At 42.7% G+C, this 23,220-nt stretch overlaps 1 protein-coding gene across 2 annotated transcripts in view; it reads left to right on the top strand.

Moving 5' to 3' along the window:
• LOC146658477 (low-density lipoprotein receptor class A domain-containing protein 4-like) overlaps nt 1-16,832 on the top strand; it is a 295,140-nt gene extending 278,308 nt beyond the window's left edge. For both annotated transcript variants that reach the window (XM_085422095.1, XM_085422096.1), the window contains 3 exons: nt 6,526-6,680; nt 8,272-8,322; nt 11,597-16,832. In XM_085422095.1, coding sequence (XP_085278221.1) covers nt 6,526-6,680; nt 8,272-8,322; nt 11,597-12,190 — 800 coding nt within the window. In that variant the 3' untranslated portion in view covers nt 12,191-16,832. The remainder of the gene's footprint in view (nt 1-6,525; nt 6,681-8,271; nt 8,323-11,596) is intronic.
• Nucleotides 16,833-23,220: the final 6,388 nt, after the last annotated feature.

Raw genomic sequence — 23,220 nt, 5'->3', positions numbered from 1 at the left:
GTCTGACCCCTCACCTGCAACCTGCCCGGCTTGATTAGATCTACCAGGAGCTTGAAGCCCCCGCCGGTATAGCCTACAGGGTCATTGAGGCACTCAAGCTTCCCCACCACGACAAGGTAGCAGTATAGGGGAAGATATTTTATCCTACTGTCACATGAAGTCCCAATATAACATTCTTTATCCTACATTTTGCTTTTTGGCTTACCTTTTTAACATAAGATGGCATCAGCCACTTGCACTGCTCTGATGTGCATGTCGCTCTCATTTTCACCCCAGCTTCAACTGCAAAAAGAACAGCTCCAATGTGCGAGCATGATTCTGATAGTCTGGAAATAGAGCACATAATCTTTTTAACATGAAATGCAATATTTACAGTACATTTTGATGATGCATAGCTTACTAATACTAATGTGCAATGGCACTTTATTTGAAGTAACATGTTTATTCATTAACTCTTTCTCAACAGCCTATAGAGAAATCATTATCTAGGTGATGACATGACTGAATAGTTCTACCCTCTATCTGAAAAATGCATCTGAGTGTCATGAGGGATCTAAGGCAATCACACAAATTCTTAGCTGATGAATTCTTAGCTAAAAGAAAACACTCTCTCCCCACTACTACTGAAGTACACCTGCAAAATGCTAGCAGTGCCCTATGCGTATATGTGTGTGTGTGTGTGTATGTGTGTGTTCTCATTGCAATAACATCCTACTTAATTAGGCTACTAACCCTGCCATACAATTGCAATGAGCTGCAATCACGTCTCCATCCTCCTTTGCAATTACCCAAGTCTTCAGAGGTGTCTCGTTAGACCGCTGAGAATGGTTTACCTTGAAACAAACAACTGTCACTCTAACGAAGTCCTAAGGATGTGGCATGTTTGTTGACGTTAAAGCCGCTACCGCTAACTGTTAGCGTGTTTAAGATAAAGCAATATAAGAACAAACACTCACCCTTGCAAACACCAAACTGTATCCATCACGGAGACGTTTTGTTCCAAGGTTGTGGACCCACCCGCTGACAAAAAAATTGTACGCCTCCAGACTCTTGAAAGCTTTCATTTGCTGCCTAGTGTAGTAAGAAGTCTGGAGGACCAAGTAGTTGGTGATATCCACAGCCTCGATAGTAGGCAAATCCTTTACTTCTGTGGTGTATTCGGACATTTTCAAAGAATACGGATCATGTCCGATATATTTTTTAACTATCTGTTTATATCTCTCCCGAGAAACGGGGTCTAAAGTTGCACAATAGCTGCTCTCCTGACTCTCCACAGTGTCCTCCATGTTTACTTCCGCCCTCCACTCAAAAATCGCGCTGCCTCCGCACGTCATCAGAACCACGTGACCGCAACCCAACTATTAGCAAGCAGCTAGAGAGCCACTCCTGCACACTCGGGCTCTGACGTCAGCATACATCCACCTTCAAATCTTAATACATTCTCATGGTTTTGGACAAAAGACTACTCCTTTGTGCAAACGAAACCAGCCAGGCCCACTTTTCTCACGGAAGCATCTAAGGTCATCTGAGCTCAAATGTTATTTTTATTGAGCAATAACAATGTTAGAGGCCCCATCTGAGTGTGTGCAGTCTCTGTAGATTGCCATTAGCCTGATTTTCATTTCAAGGCTCAACAGGGTAAGCCCGCAAACCCTCATTAGTCGTGCAAGTGATTTTTTTCGCCTCAGTGTTAACTTTTGCTGCCAGCAGGAGTGAATCAGCAGTATATACACGCTGTTGTTGGGCCACATTATATAGACATAGACATGTGCATTGAAACGGTCTAATCCCGTGTACTGTACAGAGACAGACGCACGAAACAGGCTCTGTTCACATCAGCAGCAATGTTTTTACTGTGGTTTAAAACAAACAAACAAACAAAGGGATTTGTGACATGGGCAGCCATTTCTTTGGGGGAATAAAGCGAATTGATCTTGTTAGGGTTTACATAATTCATCGCTATTCTCAAACAGTGTGTCTTAAAGCAGTGTTGGCCACTGATAGTGGCGCAGTTGTCTGCTGTGCATCTGACAGCTTCTTTCACCAACAGGTCAGCTGAACTGTCTGACCTCCTGCTGCCCTCCCCATCCACTATGCATACACACACAGGTTACAGCGCTGTCACTGGGTTAGTGTGTGTGTGCTCTCTCTCTCTCCAAGCTGTTTACCCTCTCTTTTAGTGTTTGGCTTTTTGCCTGTAGCACAGAATCTGCCAAGTACTGAAATCCTCTATGTTTGGGTTCATGTCAAGTCCAACTACATCATTCCTTCTCTCCTTCCTCATGTCCCATCATCCCATTACTGTTCACTGTTAAAATAAAGTTGTTTTTTTTAAGAAAAAAAATCATTTGTTCTTCAACGTAAACGATAAAGCTTTGACCTCTCATAGACGTAATTGTTATTGTAAGCCCTACTTGATTTGTATCTTCTTCTGAGTCACTTCCTGACTCATGAAATTGGCTACAGTTAAAAAAAACAAAAACCTGAAGAAGACTGTTTTAAGCTTTATGTAGTTAACATTTATAGCATTTGACAGAGAGGCCTTTTCAGTAGAATATAGATTAGTTGTGCTATATTTGCTGCCATAAGCATGTTTTTAAAAAAAACTCTACTTGCCTTCTGGTAGTGAGAATTCTTGCTTTAAAATTGGCTTTGAATTACTTTTTTTAACACCCTCAAAGTATACTTGTATGTACAGTATGGTTTTTTTATATTTTTATTTAATGTTTCCCTTTTGTCGACAAAGCTGTGCTGTGTAAAAACAGCCAGTGCCCGAACAGATGTGTTAAGCTCGGTGCTGTGCAGCATGGTCACTTTGACATGATTTGAATAAACTCGATGGCCTCTCTCGTCACCGCAGCAGGAAAAAAAACGACAGGACGGCTGGCTTGTAATGCAAGTGATTCATCCTGCTGAAGGAATAAGGGTTTTTGCAGACGCCGGGCTGATATTGTTTTGACAAGTGGATTACTGTAGTAATAACATCAGGCTGGTGCTGTTAATGCAGACTGCCAGCACACACTGTTCTCTGGCCTGTGAGCGAGCCTGTGCTGTACGCTCTGTTTTGGAGCCTCTGAACTCGGGTGGATACTGGGTTCAGAGAGGACACCCCCCAGTCTTTTCTCCTCCCCGCACTTCCTTCCTCTCTTCTCAACTCCTCCTCTGGCTTCCTTCCTCCCTGGCGTTTAGAGAAGAGGCCATTAACTACAGCCGCTGTACTTTTTTATTTTGCTTGAACTGTAAAAACATGAACTTGAGCTGTGAAAACATCCCCGCCTGTGCACTTCAGAAGAAGTACACCAGCTTTGAGTCAGGCGTCGGCTTTGTGCCGCTTTTACAACAGCAGAAGGCAGAGTATGTGATATTTATCCAGCTGGCTTACAGGAGGGCCTGGTCGACTTGGTTTCCCAGAATGCTTCTCTCTGATTGAAAGCCTCCTCCGTCCCCTCCCTGTGGCTGCTGTGGTGAATGCACAGGCCCAGGCTGGTAACTGGATGAAGCTCCAAAGTAAAGCAGGCAGCTCGACAACTTAACTTTCTGACACCGTGCTTTATTTCACAGAGAGCTGATGCACCCAAACTGGGGAGTGGGAGTGTCTTCTGTTTTTTTTGTTTTTTGTTTTTTTTACTTAACTTTATTAAATCTTGTACATATATTCTTGGTATGAAACCTCGTACCACAATGAAGCTGTACTTTAGAATAAAATACCTTGACAGAAGTTAAATGAATTGATACAGATGTTCATGTTGCCCCATGATTTAAAGCAGGGGTTCACCACACTTCAACAAGGCTCAGTACAACTGAACTGTATTAATATAGCACCAGTTTCAGGCAGCTTTATATTGCAAGGTACAACAAGAATGAGGTATGAGCAAGCACTTAAAGACAGTGAGGAGGAAGAACTCCCTTTTAACAGAGACCTCCAGCAGAACTACCTCAGAGAAGGTTCCCTGAGCGAGGTACACAAGTTGGTTTTATCCAAAAGGAGAATTTGAATACTGGGAGCTGGTTCCATATGAGATCACCTGACAGCTGAAGGCTCTGCCACCCATTTGACTTTTGGAAACTAACAACCACAAGTAGGCCAGGTTTCCTGCTGTACTGGTATAATATGATACAAGGTCTTCGAGCTGAGATGGGCAGTAAGGTTTGAATTGTCGCTCCTTGCCACAGGCTTCCTCCATGATGTTATGTTACTAGGAGATTTTTTTTAAACACCAGTTTCGACCCTTCATCTCGACTCTCAGCACTCCCCTTACTCTTGCCTGTTAAATATTAGGTGACTCGCACTGCGATCAAGAGTTTAATACCTTAGTTTCAAATGTCTGATGTGAGAGGGGTGGGTCATGATTTTCCACTAAGATTGTTATTGTATTTGTCAATTAAATAGTTTGAGAAGGCTGTTTAATGAGGTAAATTTGCTGAATTATACTATTAAATTCATCTGAGCTCACTTCACCACCTCACTTTCATCTCAGAGGGGAAGTTGTGGAGCTTCTCTGTCACCGTTGGTTGCAGTACCCACCTCTTTGCTCTTTGGTGGTTAATGTTCGTTGGTTTTGCTGGTTTAGGTTTCATTCCTTCCCACAGTTTTTCTTACCCCCACCCCCCATTCACTGTGGTTTTTTCTAGTTGGCCTTGTTCCTCTCACTCCTGCCCCGCCCTGTGGCTGCTGTGGTAAAGCAGAGGCAGGTTTGGGTGGGTTTTGCATTTCAGCCCAGCTTTGACTCTAACCCACCATATTGCAGACAAATAAGCCACGAAGGATTATTAGGCAGGCAAGCCTGAGATAGGTTGGCTTTAACTAGCTCTCTTTCATTTCTGGTTGTCTCCTTCTGTGCTCTTAATTTCAAAGAATTCACAAGATATTCTGTTACTGATTACTTTCCATTTCTTCTTGTTTTTGGATTTTAACACTCTGCTTACTTTTTTTTCACTTGGTCTACCCTTGCCATGTCAAAAGCTGTCCAGTTGCATCATGGGTAATGTGCTCCTCAGATTGCACAGAGCTTTTTTGGGGGGGGGGGGGGGGGAGCATTGAGAATTGAGGCATTGTGGCTGAAATAGCAGAGCGTACATTGTGTCATTGTTCATACAGAACACACGCACAGTGTACTGGATGTCCAGCAGTGAGCAAGCGTGTGAGTCAGAGGTCAGACTGGGTGCCAACACCGGACAAGGTCAAGACTCCTACTCAGAACAAACCAACAACACAACAAAAGAGTGTCACACTGCAGACAGGGAGGCTGGCAGGGAGCAGAGACGGGGTGGACGAGAAAGAAGGGAGAGAACCAAAGTAGGAGATGACAAAGAATGAGGGAAATGTAGGGAATGAATGATGGTGGGTGAGGGAAGAATGCAAAGAGATCGGTAAAGACAAGAGTTGAAAGACTGCAAGAAGAGGCGTGTAGGCGAGGGAGAGGAGGATGCATGGATAGGGTTAGAGGAAAGTTGGAGAAAGTGATGGCAGGTGAGCTGAGATGCAGACAGGGTTCAAAGACGAGCAAGAGAGCATGATACAATGAACAAGAGATGGGAGGCAGACGTAAGTGAAAAGCGGCGATCATTGTGTCTCCCGGTGGTGCCCTGATCTGGGAGGTCATACCACATCAGCTCTGATGCTCGTGTGTGTGTGTGTGTGTGTGTGTGTGTGTGTGTGTGTGTGTGTGTGTGTGTGTGTGTGTGTGTGGCTGTGTGTCACAGAACAGAACACCACAGTTATTCAGTGTCTCCACAAAGGAACCACTGTGTTCTGGGACAGATGGCACACACTGTCTCAACACTCATCTTTTTTGTGATTTGAAGCTTTTCTCTGTAGATTCCTCAGACAGACACACACATATTCATATACTGTGTAAATCACACATATACTCAGCCACTTGGAGATTGACCTGTGCTGCTCTCTGCTGGCGAACACACATTAGAGCAGCTCAGTCGTGGTTCAAATCACTGGTCCTCTTACCGGGTGTCCTGGAGGCTTCATTTTGCATGATCTCCATCAGCAGAGATGATCTTAGTTATGAAACTGGCCTGTTATCACTTTGCTTTAAATCTGCCTTTTTAACAGTGCAGATTTGACGAAGAATGATTAATGTGACTCTTAGGATTCTCAAACTGAAGTAGTTCAGTCAAATTTCAACCTGTCTGACTTTAAAAGGCCTGCAAATATCCTAATCCTGGAGGTGTTCACTATCTCTGCTACATAATGTGATTTTCACTTGAAGGCAGTTTTTAAGATGTGTGTGAAACATTCTCAAATCTTATTTCCCCACATGTGATTAAATTTGAATTGCTTTAAAGTGTTTATTGGACAAAATTAAATATTTCTGTCGGTCTGTTTGTGCTCTTAGAAAATGTATTGGGTGTTTTTGAGATGATGCAGATTTGACTGGAAACCACGTGATGTGTTTTTTTTTTCCTTTTTAAATAACTTGATATTAAGAGTAGTCATTAACTGCTAAAGTACCTTTAATCTCTAAAAGTTAGATGCTAATCCTCTTCCTCTCTTTCCATGTGTTTGTGCAGCTGAACTGGAGTTTGTTCAGATCATCATCATCATCGTTGTGATGACTGTGATGGTGGTGGTGATCATCTGCCTGCTCAACCACTACAAGCTCTCCACCTGGTCTTTCATAACGAGGCAGAGCCAGGCCCGCAGGCATGACCATGCCCTACAACAGGTCAGTGTGGGTGGGTGGGTTTGTGGGCGGGTGGGTGTTTGAGAAACAGAGAAAGAAAGGGAGAGCTAAAAAGAGACTGTTTGTTTGTGTTGCTTGTACTGAGTGGCTCAGACGGCACTGTTCTCCCAGCATCCATGCTAGTAACATTTTGATCTAAACTGGTGTCTGTGTGTGCGCGCGCATGTGTGTTCATCTGTTCTCACTGAATGTCCCTGCCTACTCATTGTGACAGTACATTTCTGTATTTCTGCAGCAGGACAAACATAGCTTACCAGTATGTTCCCAGTAAAGCTGTGCTGAGCTAAATGAATCCTTTTATCCCAGTCTGAGTTTCTGTCCCAGTTTCAGCGAGGTAACGTCTTCGCGCGCGTCTGTTAGATGAACTTGCTGAATTGGTTTCTTCAGAGCCAGACTCTGTCAGGTCTTGATGTTTAATTCACTACAGCGCCGTCTAGACGGCAGCCGCTCTGCCCCCGTACTGACATGTACACTCTGGGACAAACACACATGCACGCACACACACACAGTTTATTTATGTGCGTTGAAATAGACTCAGGCTCAAAACATGATGCATTATGGATCCATAAACATATTCAGCCTAATGATTTGTCAGCTTTGGTGTACTGTTACCAACAATTTGAATATTAGTGTTCAGCTAATAAGCTCTGCTTTTTGATTCCTCCTGCCACTCTGTGCTGTGTATTATTCAATCAAAGCGAGGTACAAAGCAACATCAGAAAGCAACAAGCCCACTGAATGATGACCTTTACCCCTAAAAGATGCATGAATAAACAGTATTTATGCATGTTTATGCTTCTCATGTTGCTCCCCCTAAAACAAAACAAAAAAAAACCCCAGCTAAATGTTGTTGACTGTGCTGTCTGAGAAAAGATCCTCCAGTCAAGTGTAGATGAAGGGGAAACTGCAATTATTTGACAGTTGTGTTTATTTGTTGTAGCTTTTATCCTGCCTATTTTTAAAATGGAGTCTTCTGTCTTTTGTTGTGCTCTCAAACAGGGCAGAATTTTGGGTTTGAAGCCATCAGGCATTTCTCAGTGCCGCTGTTTCATCTTTTGTGTCCTCATTAAGTTGTTACTTTTTGGTTTTTTGTTGTTGTTGTTTGTTTTTTTTAATTCATGCTTTCTTCTTTTTCTTCTCCTTTTTTTGTTCTTTAGCTGTGAAGTAAGAAAGTTTGTTAATGGTGTCACATCAAAATCCTTTTCAGACACAGCAAACCGTAATGACTGCAGACTTCTAAAGCATTACACATTTTATCCCTAGAGCCCAGCCCCAGCTCATCCTCAGTATCCAGCACTGGATATCTGGGCATATATTTGGTCAACTCATATTCTTGTTACATTGGGAGCTGCTCACCTGGACAGGCTACCTGATGACACCATTTTTACATTTTCTTTTACATGTATTTTTCTCATCTTAAATTCTGGACCAGTCCTGTTTATGCATCTCTAGTAATATGTTGTTTTTGTTGCTAACCTGAGCATCCCACTGAAGCACAAACACAACAATCTTCAACCCACCCGGGGACTTTTTGAACCTTTGCCTTCCTCTTTGTTTGTGTCTCCATGTGCAGGACGGGTGCCTGTGGCCTTCAGACAGCGGCTCTCGGCAAGGTGCCTCGGAGGTAAGACCACCACACTGACTCCCGATAAACACATTCAGCTAATGCCGCATGTTATAGGAGCTGAGTGCTCAGCTGAATGAAACTTCACTTTTCCACAATGAAACTGAGTATTGCTTTGTCTACACTTGTTATATGTAAACTTACAAATATTGAATTTCAGTAGATTCAGCAAGTTCTTACTAAAATTTCTGCTAGTTTGGCTGTCTGCAGGCTCCTGAGTGTGTAGCCTCTAACCAGTTAAGTTACTGTGATAAGGTTGTTGGTCTTTTCTCTCTGAGCATTGGATCTGGAAACAGTTGTGATCCTTGGACACATTTTCTGTCAGGAATTTCCTTGAATTGCAGGAGCTTTTAGAAATTCTCAAACCTTTAACAAAGTAAGGTATAAAGAACTAAATGGAGACAATGACTCTTGTCAGCATCGCAACTATAAGGAAACAATGAATGCATAAAACAGCACTTTTTAAAAAAAATAAAAGAACACAGTTACACTGATGGTCTCTCCAAACAAACAAAAAACTATGAACGTGCAATGATGATGTCAACAAATATTCAGCCCAGCGCAGTATCCTTCCTCAGTACAGATTTTGTCTGTAGGCAGAGTGCGTAGAAGAGTGTAGAGGTATTGTTAACTGCAACGTATGGCTGAATAAATTTTGATAATCTGACACATTTATTGCAGCTGCATCTCAGTCAGAATCACAGTGTGACCACCTGGACTTGGTTCATTTGGTTAGGACGCTAAATTAGTTTCTCGCCTCGTTTTTAGGGAAGCAATTTAAATATTAATAAAAACCTCGTTGGCAGCTCTGGTTATGGGTTAATTCAGTGTTTGTCCTTGTGGAAAAACCAAGTGATCTTTAAAGGCTTACAATCAGATGCTCTCTGCTGCTGAATATTTTATTTTCAAGTAGCTGCAGCCCTTACAAATAAACACAACAAATACAGAACCCCAAAATTCATACCTTTTTATCAAACTAAAATGCAATGAAAAGAACATAGATGATAAAAGTGCATTTAACAGTTTGGCATTCAGAGTTGGTATAGAGAAGTGCAGTGTGTAAAAATGGTAATTAAAAGGAATAAAACAGAGAAAGGAGACCTGAACACACTCAGGGATGGCTTTTGTCTAATCTCCACGCTCTGCTCGCCCCGTTATAAAAGACATCCATTTCCTCTCAGCTTCTCTTTGTGTCTTTGTTGGCTTATTTATCAGCGCTTGCCCTTGTAGAGTTGTTTGGCGGTTCAGTCAGGGCCCAGAGAGCCTGATATGTGCATTTTTTTGCTTGCTGGTAAATATTTGATCGTGCAGGAATTGGAGCTCACACACTGTGTTGCAATGGGTATGCCTGGCACTGTACTCCAAAACAAGATCAAAATTGGCATGTTCACAAAGACTCGTGAATACAAAAGCACAGACAAATGCCAGTATACTCATTGTGACTGGTGATCTGATCTCTTAATTGCGTTGATGCCAGATGGAGGAGCTTCCGAGTCAGGGTCGGAAGAGACGCGCTGGGTTAAAAGACTGCTGGAAAATCACATGGTAGTATTGATTAGTTGCAGATAATAGTATATTGAGGCTGTGTGAAAGTTTTTGGCTGGCAAGTGTGGATGCACTTTGGCAGTCTGTACTGGCTTGTAGCACCAAGTCGGATTTAAAGTGCCCCAGTATTTATGCGGCAGAGAGAGAGAGTCGTAAAAACGACGTGTGCACCCAGAGAGACCCGGAAACTAAGGAAAAGGCCACGGAGAGACGAACGCAGAGGGAGACGCAGCCACTGAGTGTGGGTGGCTGATGGATGCAGGGATGGGGGCTGACTGAGTGTTTGTGTGGCAGGGCGGGGGGTTGGATGGTTTTTGGTGCGTCATTAATCAGCAACACCTCCCCTGACACTGTCTAGACAGACGTCTGAGAGCTGCCCCGCTCTGCTGCGCTCTGCTCCCTCTATCAGCTCCACACCTTTCTCCCCCTGCCGTCTGTCTATTTGTCTGTCTCTGTCCTTTCTCTCTCTGCCTTCAGCTCTTTTTCCCTTCTCGCGTTTTATCTCCCTGCCTCTTTCTTCTCCTCCTTTCATTTCTGTGCTCTTTCTTTCTCTCTCCTTATCTCAGTAGCCTTTCCTTTTAATCCTTTCAGTTCCACTCTTTCCCTCACTCCGTCTCTCCATTTCAATTGCCCTGATCCTCTAAAAACCCCCCTCCCTCCCCCGTCTGTTGTTCTCTCCACCCAGACTGCCTTGTCAGTGGGGGTTGGCTATTAGAGCCGCAGTCACTAATTGAAATGGGTTCCCTCTGATAATGACTCGACACAGTGGAAATGTGTGGAATTGGATAGAAATGTGAGAAATGAAGAAATGGATCATGCCGTCACAGTCTGAAGAGTTAATTGAGGTGAAGATCTCTGACAAAAGCTGGTGGATGAACCGGTGTGCTGAATGTTTTTCTGTTTGAGTGCAGGCTCCTTTCTTTCTCTTTACTGTAATTACATTGTAATGTCTGTCACAGCTAATTGGTGGCATGCTGGCGTGTGCCGTTGCTGCACCAGGATATCATTCATTTTAAATATGCAGCATGGTAACCATACTTCACTGTACGGAGCCTCGTCTCCCAGCAAAAGCTTGCGTGAAATCAGCGTATACAGAAATGATTGTTATGCAGAAAGCATCATGTGACTTGCTGTGAGGCTATAACTGGTTTACACTGTGACCAAAACAGAATAAACAAATGAAGGCTGTGTACAGGGTAAGGTCAGAACTGCTGAACTGTTAATAGACTCTGGGTATGACTCTAAAAATTACAGGTAATGAATTGGGATGGATGAATAATCACAGAATAAGTCACTTGACAAATAAAATGAGAAACACTTGTTGCTTCCAGCCTCATTGCTCGTTTGATAGATTTGGATTTTGGATTGCAGGCCAGACGTGATAAGTAGTTTTTGCTGCTACAGTGTCATTAACTCACAAGGCTGACTGGTCATGAAAATGATTTTAATGATTAAAAAAAAAAAAGATTTTTAACGATGAGCTGCTGAATTATTCCCAAAAGCTCAAACAGAAGTTTTGTAGATCAAACAGTGACTCTGAGTTCATTGCACTGAACATCAGTTTGAGTGTTTGGTCATTTTCACGTTGTATGTGTATCAGAAAGATACTGGTATTAAGACTGATCGAGTTCCTGTTGATGCCAGCCAGCTCACAGCCAAGCTTTTATCTTTGTCCTCTCCTCGTGCATGTCCCAGCTCATTCACTCCTCTGTCTCGCTCTGTCTCTCAGGTGTTATATGCTCCGCAGGCGAGGGATCGCTTCACCGCTCCCTCCTTCATGCAGCGTGACCGCTTCAGCCGCTTCCAGCCCACCTACCCCTACCTGCAGCATCAGATTGACCTGCCGCCCACCATCTCTCTGTCGGACGGGGAGGAACCACCGCCGTACCAGGGACCCTGCACCCTCCAGCTCCGTGACCCCGAGCAGCAGATGGAGCTGAACCGCGAGTCGGTGAGGGCACCGCCCAACCGGACCATCTACGACAGTGACTTGATCGACATGGGAGGAGGCGGGAGTCTAGGAGGGGTAGGGGGAGGAGGGGCTGGGATGGGGGGCGGTGGCCCGAGGCCGCCCAGCAGTAACTCGGGCATCAGTGCCGCCAACTCCAGCAGCCACGGGCGTATGGAGGGCCCCCCGCCAGCATACAGCGAGGTGATAGGCCACTACCCTGGCTCAGCATTCTTTCTACACCAGCACAGCAATAACCAGAGGGTGGGGAGGCCGGGGGGGCTGGGGAGTAGGACAATCCAGCAGCAGAGCCAATCAGAAAGCACAATTGTACCTGCCAAGGCCAAGGACGGCCAACCAGAGGACTTGGTGTGAAGAAACAGGGAGGGGAGAGGTAGGGCAACCCACCCCAGACTGAGATCTGTGTCTCTCGTTCACCCCAGACCTCCTGTAAGCCGGGGTCTCTCTTATCGCTCTGTCTCTCACGTCCTCTCTCCACACTCCCATGCACAAACACACCAACTTTAGCTACAGAAACGAGCAAAGAGAGGAACCAACAACTGATCTCATTTCATCCATGCGCTAGCACTGCTGGGACAGGATGTACGCACTGTGTCCAGACTTTTTTTTTTCCTCCTTATTTTAAGAAAGAACCACACTGCTAGCACAGATTGAAACAGTTTTCTCTTTCACCCCCCCACTCCCCCTGGCGGCGATGCCGCTGTCCCCAGGAACTGAGGAGGGATCGGTTTTGGGGGGGTTTGTTGTTTTCTTCTTTCTTCATTGTTTTTCTGTTTTTGGACCGGGATCTGTGCACAAAGCGAGAACTGAGAATCAAGGACTTTACAGAGAACACAACGAAACAAGAGACTCACAAACCCAAATCTTAGTGCCAAGGTTCACAAGGAAGCAAAACAAAGGGGGGGATGACTTGTTTTAACATTGAAAACACAAAAGAAACGTTATCTCAAAGTTGCACTATCTTTTTGTTGTAAAAGAGAAGAGGGAAATGATGTTATGTTATAACAGCGATGTTTTTAATTTCCTGTCTTGTTTGTTTGTTTTTTGGCCTTTTTGTGAATGGACTGATTGACTGACTGAACTTTGGCTCCAAAGTTGTTTTAAACAATTGGGAGCAAAAACAAAAAAACAAAACAAAAAAACCCAACAACAACAAAAAAAACAACAACAAAAAAAACAAGTATTATAAGCTTATGTCCTTCCTTTTTTGAAAACCGCAAGAAATCCTTGTACCCAGCCTAAACATCTCTGTCTGCTTACACCACAGGCACAGTGAGACTTAGTAAGAGAATAACCTGTACTGCTTCATGTCTGCGTTCACATCATGGGGAGGGGTGGGGGGGGGGTAATCTGCCTCATGAGCAGCTGCTGGATTGATGGTGTGTTATAACTAACCACCAGAGGAAGTGAGCAAAGATTAGAGTCCTAAACACAGCTTGGCTGGATTCAGTGGGATCCAGGCTCAGGTTTGTGAGATATCAGCCCAGCTGTTTTGATATCAAGTTTAAAAAAGAAAGCCCTCAGCCCCTGTTAAGGAGGGTCTGTCTAGCAGGTGGTCAGAGCAGATTCTTCTCATTTCAAATCTACCCTGACTGCTGAGTACCTGATGTTTCCTCTCGCCCCCCTTCCCTGCATCCAGGTCCACCGCCCTTCCCCAAATGCTCGTCTCAGACATCTTGCACAGTGCATTCTGCCAACAGCCACCACACTGAACTCGAACCCACACAGAAAAACACAAAATATGTGAAGAAGAAGAAGAAGGAGGGGGGGAAAAAAAGAAGGCTCGACTCTCCGTCTTCACGTTTCTAAAGCCACAAAAGAATGACACAAAGTGAAGATTCCTGTCTGCGTCTGTCAGCACAGAGATCAGGTTTTTAAAGGAAAATTGTCTGTGGTCAAAGTCAAAGGGCTATGGGAGGCTCCTTTTTGTAAAAGAAACACAGAAAAAAACCCTTTTTGAAAATCTAGCCTTTTTCTCTGCTCATCGTTGCCTTCTCCTCTGCTCTTGCGCTTTATCTGTCTCTCTTTCCTGTTTGCGCCAGTCCCCCTCCCCCCTTTTCTAACGGCGTCTCCGGTAAACACTGTTCATCATCACTCCATCCATCCATCCGTGTGCAGAAAAAGTGCGATCAAATGATGCAGAGTCCGCCGAGCCCTTTAAAGTGGAGACTGGAGTGGAGTTCTCATTCGGCAGCGTGCTGGTGCAGCCCTCTCCTCACTGTATAAGTGTGTACACGTGTGCGTTTGTTGGTCAGACCTTTTAACAACACAGAAAAGCACTTAATGCTCCTGCAGGAGTTTTTTGTGTGTGTGTGTGTGTGTGTGTGTGTGTGTGTGTGTGTGTGTGTGTGTGTGTGTGTGTGTGTGTGTGTGTGTGTGTGTGTGTGTGTGTGTGTGTGTGAGATTGTAACTGAATGATTTATTAACTGACTCCAGTTTAAACATTCAAGGACATATTACTTCTTTAACACAGCTTCAGTTCAGCTTTCATCGGGATACAGTCGAGTGTCTTTCTTAAAAAGGCAGAAATGCTCCATGTTTGATTGTCACAGTGCAAAGGTGACATCACAGTGAGCCTCAAACAAAGTGGACGCATCCAGCAAACCCCAAAAAGGAAAAGCCCAGCTGGGATGATGATGATGTGAGTCTGTTTCATACTACGTACTGGTTCCAGGCGTGCTAGCAGTACAGCCTCGGCACGTTGGCGTGCACGCGGGACATGCTTGTTTTCTGAGTGAAGTGCAGTCTTTATAGTCCCTCCATGTATTAAATCTTTGAAAAACGAAAGCTCTGCTTTCTTTTCAAGATCAGAGGACAAGGTTGTATGAATTTGATGTTTTTTCCTACTCTCAGCAAATCCCATGAAAGTGTCTAAATACTTTTGTGACCTCCTCACCCCGTCTGTAGCACTCGGCACTAAGCACCAGTTCCATTCATTTCTGCTGAAGAGACACAATATTTAAAAGAAGCATTTGGCTCAAGGTTAAATTAGTGTGTTTCTTGTTAATGCCAAAATTCATCGTCGAAGAGCAATCGCTTTCACAGTCCACTGTTGTCACGATTTTAAAGCTCTGTACGTGGGAGTCATTATGACAGGTCTGTTAGTGGAGCCTTTTTAAAAAAATAATAATATCCAACCAGTGGATTTTTCAGCGTGAGGCTCACAGGGAGGTGGTGGGTGCAGCACCTGGACGCTGCACACGTGGCTCTAGTTAGATTTGGACTGGTTGAGGACTATTTTAAGCTCAAACACATTTGGTGCTCTAGTGGGCACTAGCACCCACAGGAAGGCTGTGTGAGTCCATGTAAACGGCTGCGTGCTGGTAATGAAGGAACATGCTTTCCGGTGCGACTCACTGTTATTCAACCACAGTCGAGCTCATGGGAATAACATGCTAACAATAACACGTTTGCAGATCATTTTTGTTTCAGGAAAATGTGTGAATTTGTTGCCAGGATGTTTCAGAAAAGCTGAAGAAGTTGCAGGATGTTTCACAGCTAACTGGCAACAGGTCCATAGCATCTTTGATTAGAAAGGATCGTCTTTCAGTAAAGACGGTTAGTGATACGATACTCTGAAGACTGCAACGGAAAACGTGTTTGTGCCCACGCTCGTGCCAGATGAAACCCTCAGTAATGCTGGGTGATGGAGCAACATGTGGTCCCACCCTGATGATCTTTCAGTGAAGCCTCTGCTTATTTCAGCAAGACCGTGCTTCTCATACCTATGGGATGAGCTGCTAGGTTCAAATTTAAGCGACACGTGTAAAATGTAGTCTGATCATTTGATATAATCTTGTTTAAACTGCTTATTTAAATTATTTCCATTAGGCTGTGTTGGGTTTGTAACATTTTACACTGAATCCCAGGGTGCACTGGGAACATCCAGTACTTATGAATCTTTTCATGGGATTTGTTGACAAGAAAAAATATAAAGTAACACCAGGCTGAACATCTTTTATCACTACTTGTCAGCGCACAACAAAGAAAAACTTGATGAGGTCTCGTATGACGAATACACAAACCTCTGTAGTATGAAATGAAATGTGTCGGTGTAGAACACCTGCTGCTGCCAGATGAACACGGGTGATTATTGGACGAGTGCAGCAGTGTTCGATGGCATCATGCCAAACAGCTGAGGTGGAAGCAGGAAGTGGTTCTTCATGTATGTTTGTCCCCCTCCTTCCACACTCATGAGTCACTTATAAGAAAGTTTCCGTCAGTCTGAACGGAAGCCCCGTCGGCATCGGTGTGTTTGAATGTCTCAGTGGTTATCAGCTGATTCTAAGGTTTTGTTGTGTGTGTGTGTGTGAGTGAGATCACATCGCTGCTATTGCTGTTGCTGCTGCTACTGTTGTTGCTACTGCTGCTTCTCATGCTCACCCCAACCCGCCCAAAGTCTTTGTATCACCCCCCCTCACATCAACCAGAAGGAGAGAAATCTGGCCCTTTGCAGTCAAACCCACAAGTATTGAGACATCAAGCCTTGTGTTCCAACACTTTGACTTCAGACGAGCAGAGGTGTGTTTACCTAGCAAAGATTGTCCCAACACTTTTGGCCTTTGACCTACTCCAGCCCCACATCTTCTTCCCCTGTTTTTTTTTTTTTTTTTTTTTTTTATGTATTTTTTCCTTCTTCTTTTTTGTTCTCTGCTTGTTCTTTCTGCGCAGTCATAGCTTGTAAATGGAGGATACAAAGATGAATTTTATGTTTTCTACAAGGAGGTTTGCATGTTACTATTATGTGAGTAAATAAGGTGCCTAACGTTCATGTTTGAGCAGACCACACCTCAGTCAGACTGCTGCTGGGAATCCGCGAGGGTGGCTTCATCGCCGCCTGTCTGGCAGAATAGAGAAGCAGAGTGCGAGGACGGCCAAAAAGCGATCCTTTCTGTCTTTTTTTATTTTTTTTTCCTCTCTCTAAAGTCTTGGACGGATGAGTCTGCTCCGACATTTAGGATTCTGGGGCGTTCTCACGCACCCACCCTCCCTCCCAATGAGCAACAGTGTGCCTGTTTCCAAACTTGCTGCTCCACCTTGAACTTTTTTTATTTTTATTTTTATTTTTGAGTGCGGCAGTTGCTCACCGGCCATTGTGCCAGACAGGACCGGTCGCTCCTAGAGAAGCCACTGAAGCCATTCCAAGCAGTAATGTGACCCGTGTGGAGCAGACATAGGAAACCCACTTGCACTCAAAAAGCTCCCACCTTCGTTGTGCCTCACTTCCAACGGTGCTTTTTTCAGTAGTCTGTCTTTCTTTATGTTTGTTTGTAAGGTGCTGTATATAACTTGAATATATTATGCACATATCCTACCCAATGGGTAGAAACCACAAAAAGATGTTGTGAATAATGTAATATAATGTATAGACGATATAAGAATTTTAAGAAGGCAGCATCAAATTTGTAAATGCCTACAGTTAAAAATGTGCTTTGTCTTTTTTTTTCTTTCTTTTTAAAAATAAGAAAACGTGGTTTGCAAAGTACGCTTAGAAAATGGTTGCAACACAAATACAAATTACTACTTAATAATAATATTTTGCTATGAATAGTCTGTTATGAGGACGAGAGAACCTCGGGATTAAGGACCCTTGTTGAGAGACGATATTCACGTGTTTGTCGGATTCTTCTGTCACAGTGCCAGCCATCATTTAGGCACTGGCTGATGATTTTTCTTTTGACCAACTAACAAATGTATAGCTCTATTATACAGATCTTTTAAGAAAACCTATATCTCACACACACACACACACACACACACACACGAGAGCTGTCAGCACTTCTCCGTGATCTTGGAGAATGTGCTCCTCTGTACGTCTGATTTTTAGTTTTTGTAATTCTGCCAAAGTGTAAAAACTCGCTGAGCACACTGGGCTCTGCTTATTGGTCCGGCTGGATGTTTAGGCATTTCAGCTCTAGTTTTTAATTGCATGGTTGTCAAAGAGGAAAACCATCAATGGAGGGGAAGAAGGAAAAAAAATCCATTTAGTTTGGAAAGTTGCACCAGCATGGCACGAGCGAGGGGAAAACTCACTTTTTTTGTTTTTGTTTGTTTCCTCTGTTATTTTTCACGATTATTTTCTACATTATAATGTTATATGTGGCACAGTATATTAAAACAAAAGTCATGTTTAATCTGCAGTCATTTATTTACAGTATGTACTGAAAATAACTCCACTGTACAATAACCGCAGAGCATGTTCATTCTTATCTATAGACGATGTACATAGCAACGCGCCATGTTCTCTTTGAAGCACCAAATAAGTGGCAGTTGTGTAGTTTATATTTGGAAATGGTCTCTATTGTAACTTTGGCTGGCGTGCCGCTCGGCTCTCCTCTTCCTTTAATTTCAATTTAAAAGTTTTTCTTTCTCTTTTTCGTTTCCTGCACTAGCTTGAAGAATTAACGGGCTCAGACTGATCTTTTATTTGATTTCTCTCTTCGCAGTGCTCTCTCTCTCTCTCTCTCTCAGAAATGTGTACTCGACTGCTGACAAGACCACAAGTAGCTCTTTTTACTGTTCCTGATTTTAATGACAACGATATCGTGTCAACAGTTTGGTATTCTCTCAGTCTTGACAGCTAACATAGGACTGCTTCCATCATGGGTTTTGTAACATCGTTTAGCTTTCGTTACAAAAATGATTCTTCTTCTCCCCCCTCTGTGCTCAAATCTAGATATATATGGCTGTATTCAGTAACCATACAATGTGTGTGTGATTTTATATATATATCTATATAAATATATATATATAATATAAAATACACACACATACACACAAACACAGAGGTAAAATTGTTGTGTATTTTTGCCTCTTTTTATTTAAGCAATTGTGATGTAATAGGTTTTAGGCCTAAGGTCTGTTATTGCAATACTTTTACAGAAAAGAAAAAAAAATCAAAAAATGTTGCTCTAAGTGCTGTTGTAGTCAAAGATTTTATGCTTGTACTTATGCTGTAGTCAAACTGCAGCGTAATGAATAAAACTTTAAAAGTGATTACTCTGTTGTTCTGCCTGTTTGTTCCTGTAGTCTTCTATAGATAATGAGGTTTTGTAATGTGATTACTGTGAAGTCGGTGTGGGCAGCCCTGCCACTCGGCTCTTTATCTGTCCTCGCTGAAGCGGCCAAATAACATGCGAGCAGGATTTAAGGCGGGTCAGCAGCTTCACGGCCTTATTAACCTGCTTTTCTGTGTTGCTTGGCAATGCAGGTGGAAGCCCGCCGCACGTACATGCAAAACACTGAGTAGGTTAATTGGTTGCTATGATACAATTAAGACACATGCGGTTCACATCGCATATTGCAGGACCGTGTTTTATATTTGAGTTTATCTGGAGTCTGTAAAGCATGTAGGCTACAGGCACCAGTGAGTCTTGAGAAAGAAGTCGTTTCAAGATTTTGTCAAGCTCTCAATTAAGTTTTAAACCACACATATACACCTTTTGTCAGCATCACTGGTTTGGGCCACTACTATTCACGGAGACTTCAGATCCTTTCACTGCTCATCAAAACAACCTGAAGTTCAACACTACTCATGCTCAGGACCTCAGCTGTGTATCTGTGTATCTCTAAGGCAAACCACATGATTGATTGTCAGTACAGGAACCTTTACCATGAAAACTGACATCTTTAGGCAGTTTTTGTCTGGAAAAATCCGTATGAAGCCCCAAGACTTTCCAACCAGTCTTAGGCTTAACCCTTGTGTTGTCCTCGGGTCATTTTTGACCCGAAAAGAAATCTTTCGCCATCAAAAATGTGTTTTTTATTCATCAAATGGTCTGAAAATAACAGGAGTTATTCAGTACTATGCTATGCATGATTGGTATAAGTTTTAAGTAATTTGATTTATTTATGGTTTTGGTTTTTATTGGATTTGCTAATACCTGTTGTCCTAAGGGGTCAAAAACGACCCCAAAGTACAAAGTGTTGTAAAGGGTCACATTGTCACAACATACTGCTTTCAAACATCTTTGATCTTGGGTCACTGATGTGTGGGGTCAAGCAATGGTCATAACAACAGGCAACACAATGAGGAGGCGGGTGCTCTACATTCAGTTCAATTCAATTTTATTTATACAGCGCCAAATCACAACAGTCGCCTCAAGGTGCTTTATATTGTAAGGTAGACCCTACAATAATATATACACAGAAAGTATGAAAAAGTATATTTTTTTACCATGTTGTGGATAGGAATGACCAGTAGAACAATGCACATATTGAAGGAAGTGAAGTGAAGGAAACCGATGAAGATGAGGAAGAATCTGAACTATGTTCAAGTAGGTTCTCAGGCATCCAGGACATGGTAGTCTAAGGAGCTTGGAAAGAAAGTGACTGGGCTTCTTGAAGTTTATCGAATTTTCAGAATGTGAAACTGAAATAGAAGATGTGTCAGAGGACTACACATCATCCATTTCAATTATGATGAAGACAAAGAATCAAGCAAGAAAGAGGAGTCAGCTGAGACAGAAATATTTGCAGTAATGTGAGGAAACATTGAGCTGGTCTTCTATTCTTGCCAGTGACAGACGATGCATGACTCTCATGCGTCACAGAGAAAGACAATCTACCACGGTCCAAGCACATATGCCAGGTCCCATACTCCTTCGATTGCTTTTCTACTCGAGTACTGAAAGCATTATACGCCATGTATTCTGCTTTTTAACTTTCACATGCCAATGGATGCATCAGAGACCAAGTTGGGGTTCAGTAACTTGCCCAAGGACACCTTGGTAAGAACTCCAGACTAGAGCACACAGAGATTGAACCAACAACCATCCAATTAGCAGATGACCTGCTCTACAGCCAACTCAATGACAAACAAGGAGGGACAACAACAGATGAAGAATAATGGATTGAATGCAGCTGTAGGCATAGGTGGGTATGATTCTTACGGCCGTGCATCTATCCAGTAAAGTCGCTACAGCCAGTTTATGACATCCTGAGTCTGGTAGGGAAGTTTTCATGCTACCGTGCCTAACACAAGATTAATCATAGAATCTCAAAAGTGATATCATTTCATGATAAAGACACAATAGAAGATCATCGTTCGTGACACAAACGTGCTCCCATGAGGTGTATGGAACACGTGGGTGTTTCTCCTGCTGTGATGTAAGATCCAGGTACTGATGTGACTGTATGAGCACCAAGTCCCATCAGAGGACTCTGTCCATTCCAACAGAACATCCCAAGTAAACTGGGGAACTATGAGATAAAAACATGGGCAGTATGTGATGCCAGGTACAGCTGTACATGGAACATAGTGTACGATGCTAAACTATCTGGCCCGCAGTCAGGGCATGCAAGTTGTCCCTAATATTACAGAAGGTTTCCAAAAGGAAACAATCACCTGTAACAACTTGTTTACTTCATATGCCCTTGGCCTGCAACTGCAGAGAAGAAAGCTGTCCATGATGGGACCAGTACAGAGGAATAAACCTGAGCTTCCTCCTGCACTTGTGGCAAATATGGGTGTTAACAGACCTCTCTGCACTGAATCATACTTGTTATTAATCTCTGTCTCTCTTCCACAGCGTGTCTTTTATCCTGTCTTCCTTCTCTCACCCAAACCGGTCGCAGCAGATGGCCCCGCCCCTCCCTGAGCCTGGTTCTCCTGGAGGTTTCTTCCCGTTAAAAGGAAGTTTTTCCTTCCCACTGTCACCAAAGTGCTTGTTCATAGGGGGTCATATGATTGTTGGGTTTTTCACTGTATGTACTATTGTAGGGTCTACCTTACAATATAAAGCGCCTTAAGATGACTATTGTTGTGATTTGTTGCTATATAAATAAAATTGAATTAACACTTGTAAGTGTATATTAAAATCTTTTACCACATTCGACTGCTCTGCTGTGGGCTATAAGGGTTTGGTATTCTTTGCATTTTCATCACGTTGATATCACATTTGTTGCATTTAAAAAGTTGAAGTAAAATAAGACGTTATCCAAAAAAGTATAATGTATACTATGTAGTATATATACTACTTGTACGGGATGCAACTGCTAAAACTGTCTTTTTGATGATAAATAAAACGTATAAATTAATGTCTTTTAAAAAATAGCAGCTTTTTAAATGTATATTTTTTTTTATTGAAAGTTTTGTAATTATGACAGTCATCCACATGAAACAAACAAAAACAGCAAAAACAAAAACAAACGAACAAACAAACAAACAAACATAATATACACACTGACAATAACATAATGGCACAGTGAAACCCTCAGATCTGCCCGGTCTGGGGGAGCTCCCCTCCACCTCTTTACAGGTCCCATGTCGTCAGGTTTTTGCTACTGTCCACGCAGCACTTTACAGTCCATATCATCCCAAGGAAGGGTATTTCCAGTCTCTTTTATGAGCTGCCTTCTAAAAAACAGTGACCACGTCCTTAGCAGGCCTTCCTTCTTCCAGTAGTTGCGTGAAAATACTTAGTTAAGCTCTGGTTATATAACCCACCACCCATCATCCCACATTACCACCTTCAACAAATCTCTCCCACTTCATCCACTTTTTATGAAATTGGTTCATTTTGAGGTTAAAAAAAAATGTAAGTTTTTCCATTCTATATATTTCCTCCATCCCAACAGGATGTTTATCAAATATTTGTCCCTTAAGGAGGCTGCTGATGGGATATTGCCCAAATACGCAGTACAGAAATCCAAATTTAATTTGAGACCAGTCACCAAGTAAATTGATTCGACCACTTCACTCCAGTATGGTTGGATTATTGGGCATTTCCAAAATATATGAAAATGATCTGCCATGTTTCCCCCACAGTTTCTCCAGCAGTATCCATCTGTCAGTTGACCTTTTTGTTTGTATTTTATTTTGGGTGTTATAAAAAACCTAATAAAATTTTTCCACGTGAATTCCCTCCAATAACCCGAGCTAGTAGTTTCCATCTGTGTTCTACATATATTTAACCAACTGTCCTCTGATGTGTTGATTTTAGCCTCCGTCTCCCAATTAATTTTAATATAATTGGTTGATTGATCCTTAAGTGATTGTAGGTTCCGATAAAGTTTAGCAATCAATTTATTTTTAATCTGACCTTTATAAGCTTCTTTTATAACGGGGACTAGGCCTTCACTATGTTCTTCTGTAGTTTTTATATTACTATTGAAAAAGGACCTGACTCGGAGATATCTGAAAAAATCTTGGTTTTCCAAACCATAGGTGTCTCTTAATTTTTCAAAACTTTGTAATCCTTCTTTTCCTAACAATGAGCAAAATGGTCCGATCCCCCTTGTTAACCAAGTTGTATAACGTCTATGTGTTTGTGTAGGGATAAATTCCTTATCATGTGTGACCCATCTGAGTTGTTTGATTCCAGCTCCTGATTTAAGACTTTCGCATTCATCAAACCATATCTTTAAAGGAGTTTTAGTCCATT

This window comes from Rhamphochromis longiceps, linkage group LG11 (genome assembly GCF_057381845.1).
Source record: "Rhamphochromis longiceps isolate RC_006_pf linkage group LG11, R_longiceps_female_GT1.1, whole genome shotgun sequence".
NCBI classification, from domain to species: domain Eukaryota; kingdom Metazoa; phylum Chordata; class Actinopteri; order Cichliformes; family Cichlidae; genus Rhamphochromis; species Rhamphochromis longiceps.
The sequence above is the reverse complement of the archived record's forward strand: the minus strand, read 5'-3'. Positions and strand labels throughout refer to the sequence as shown.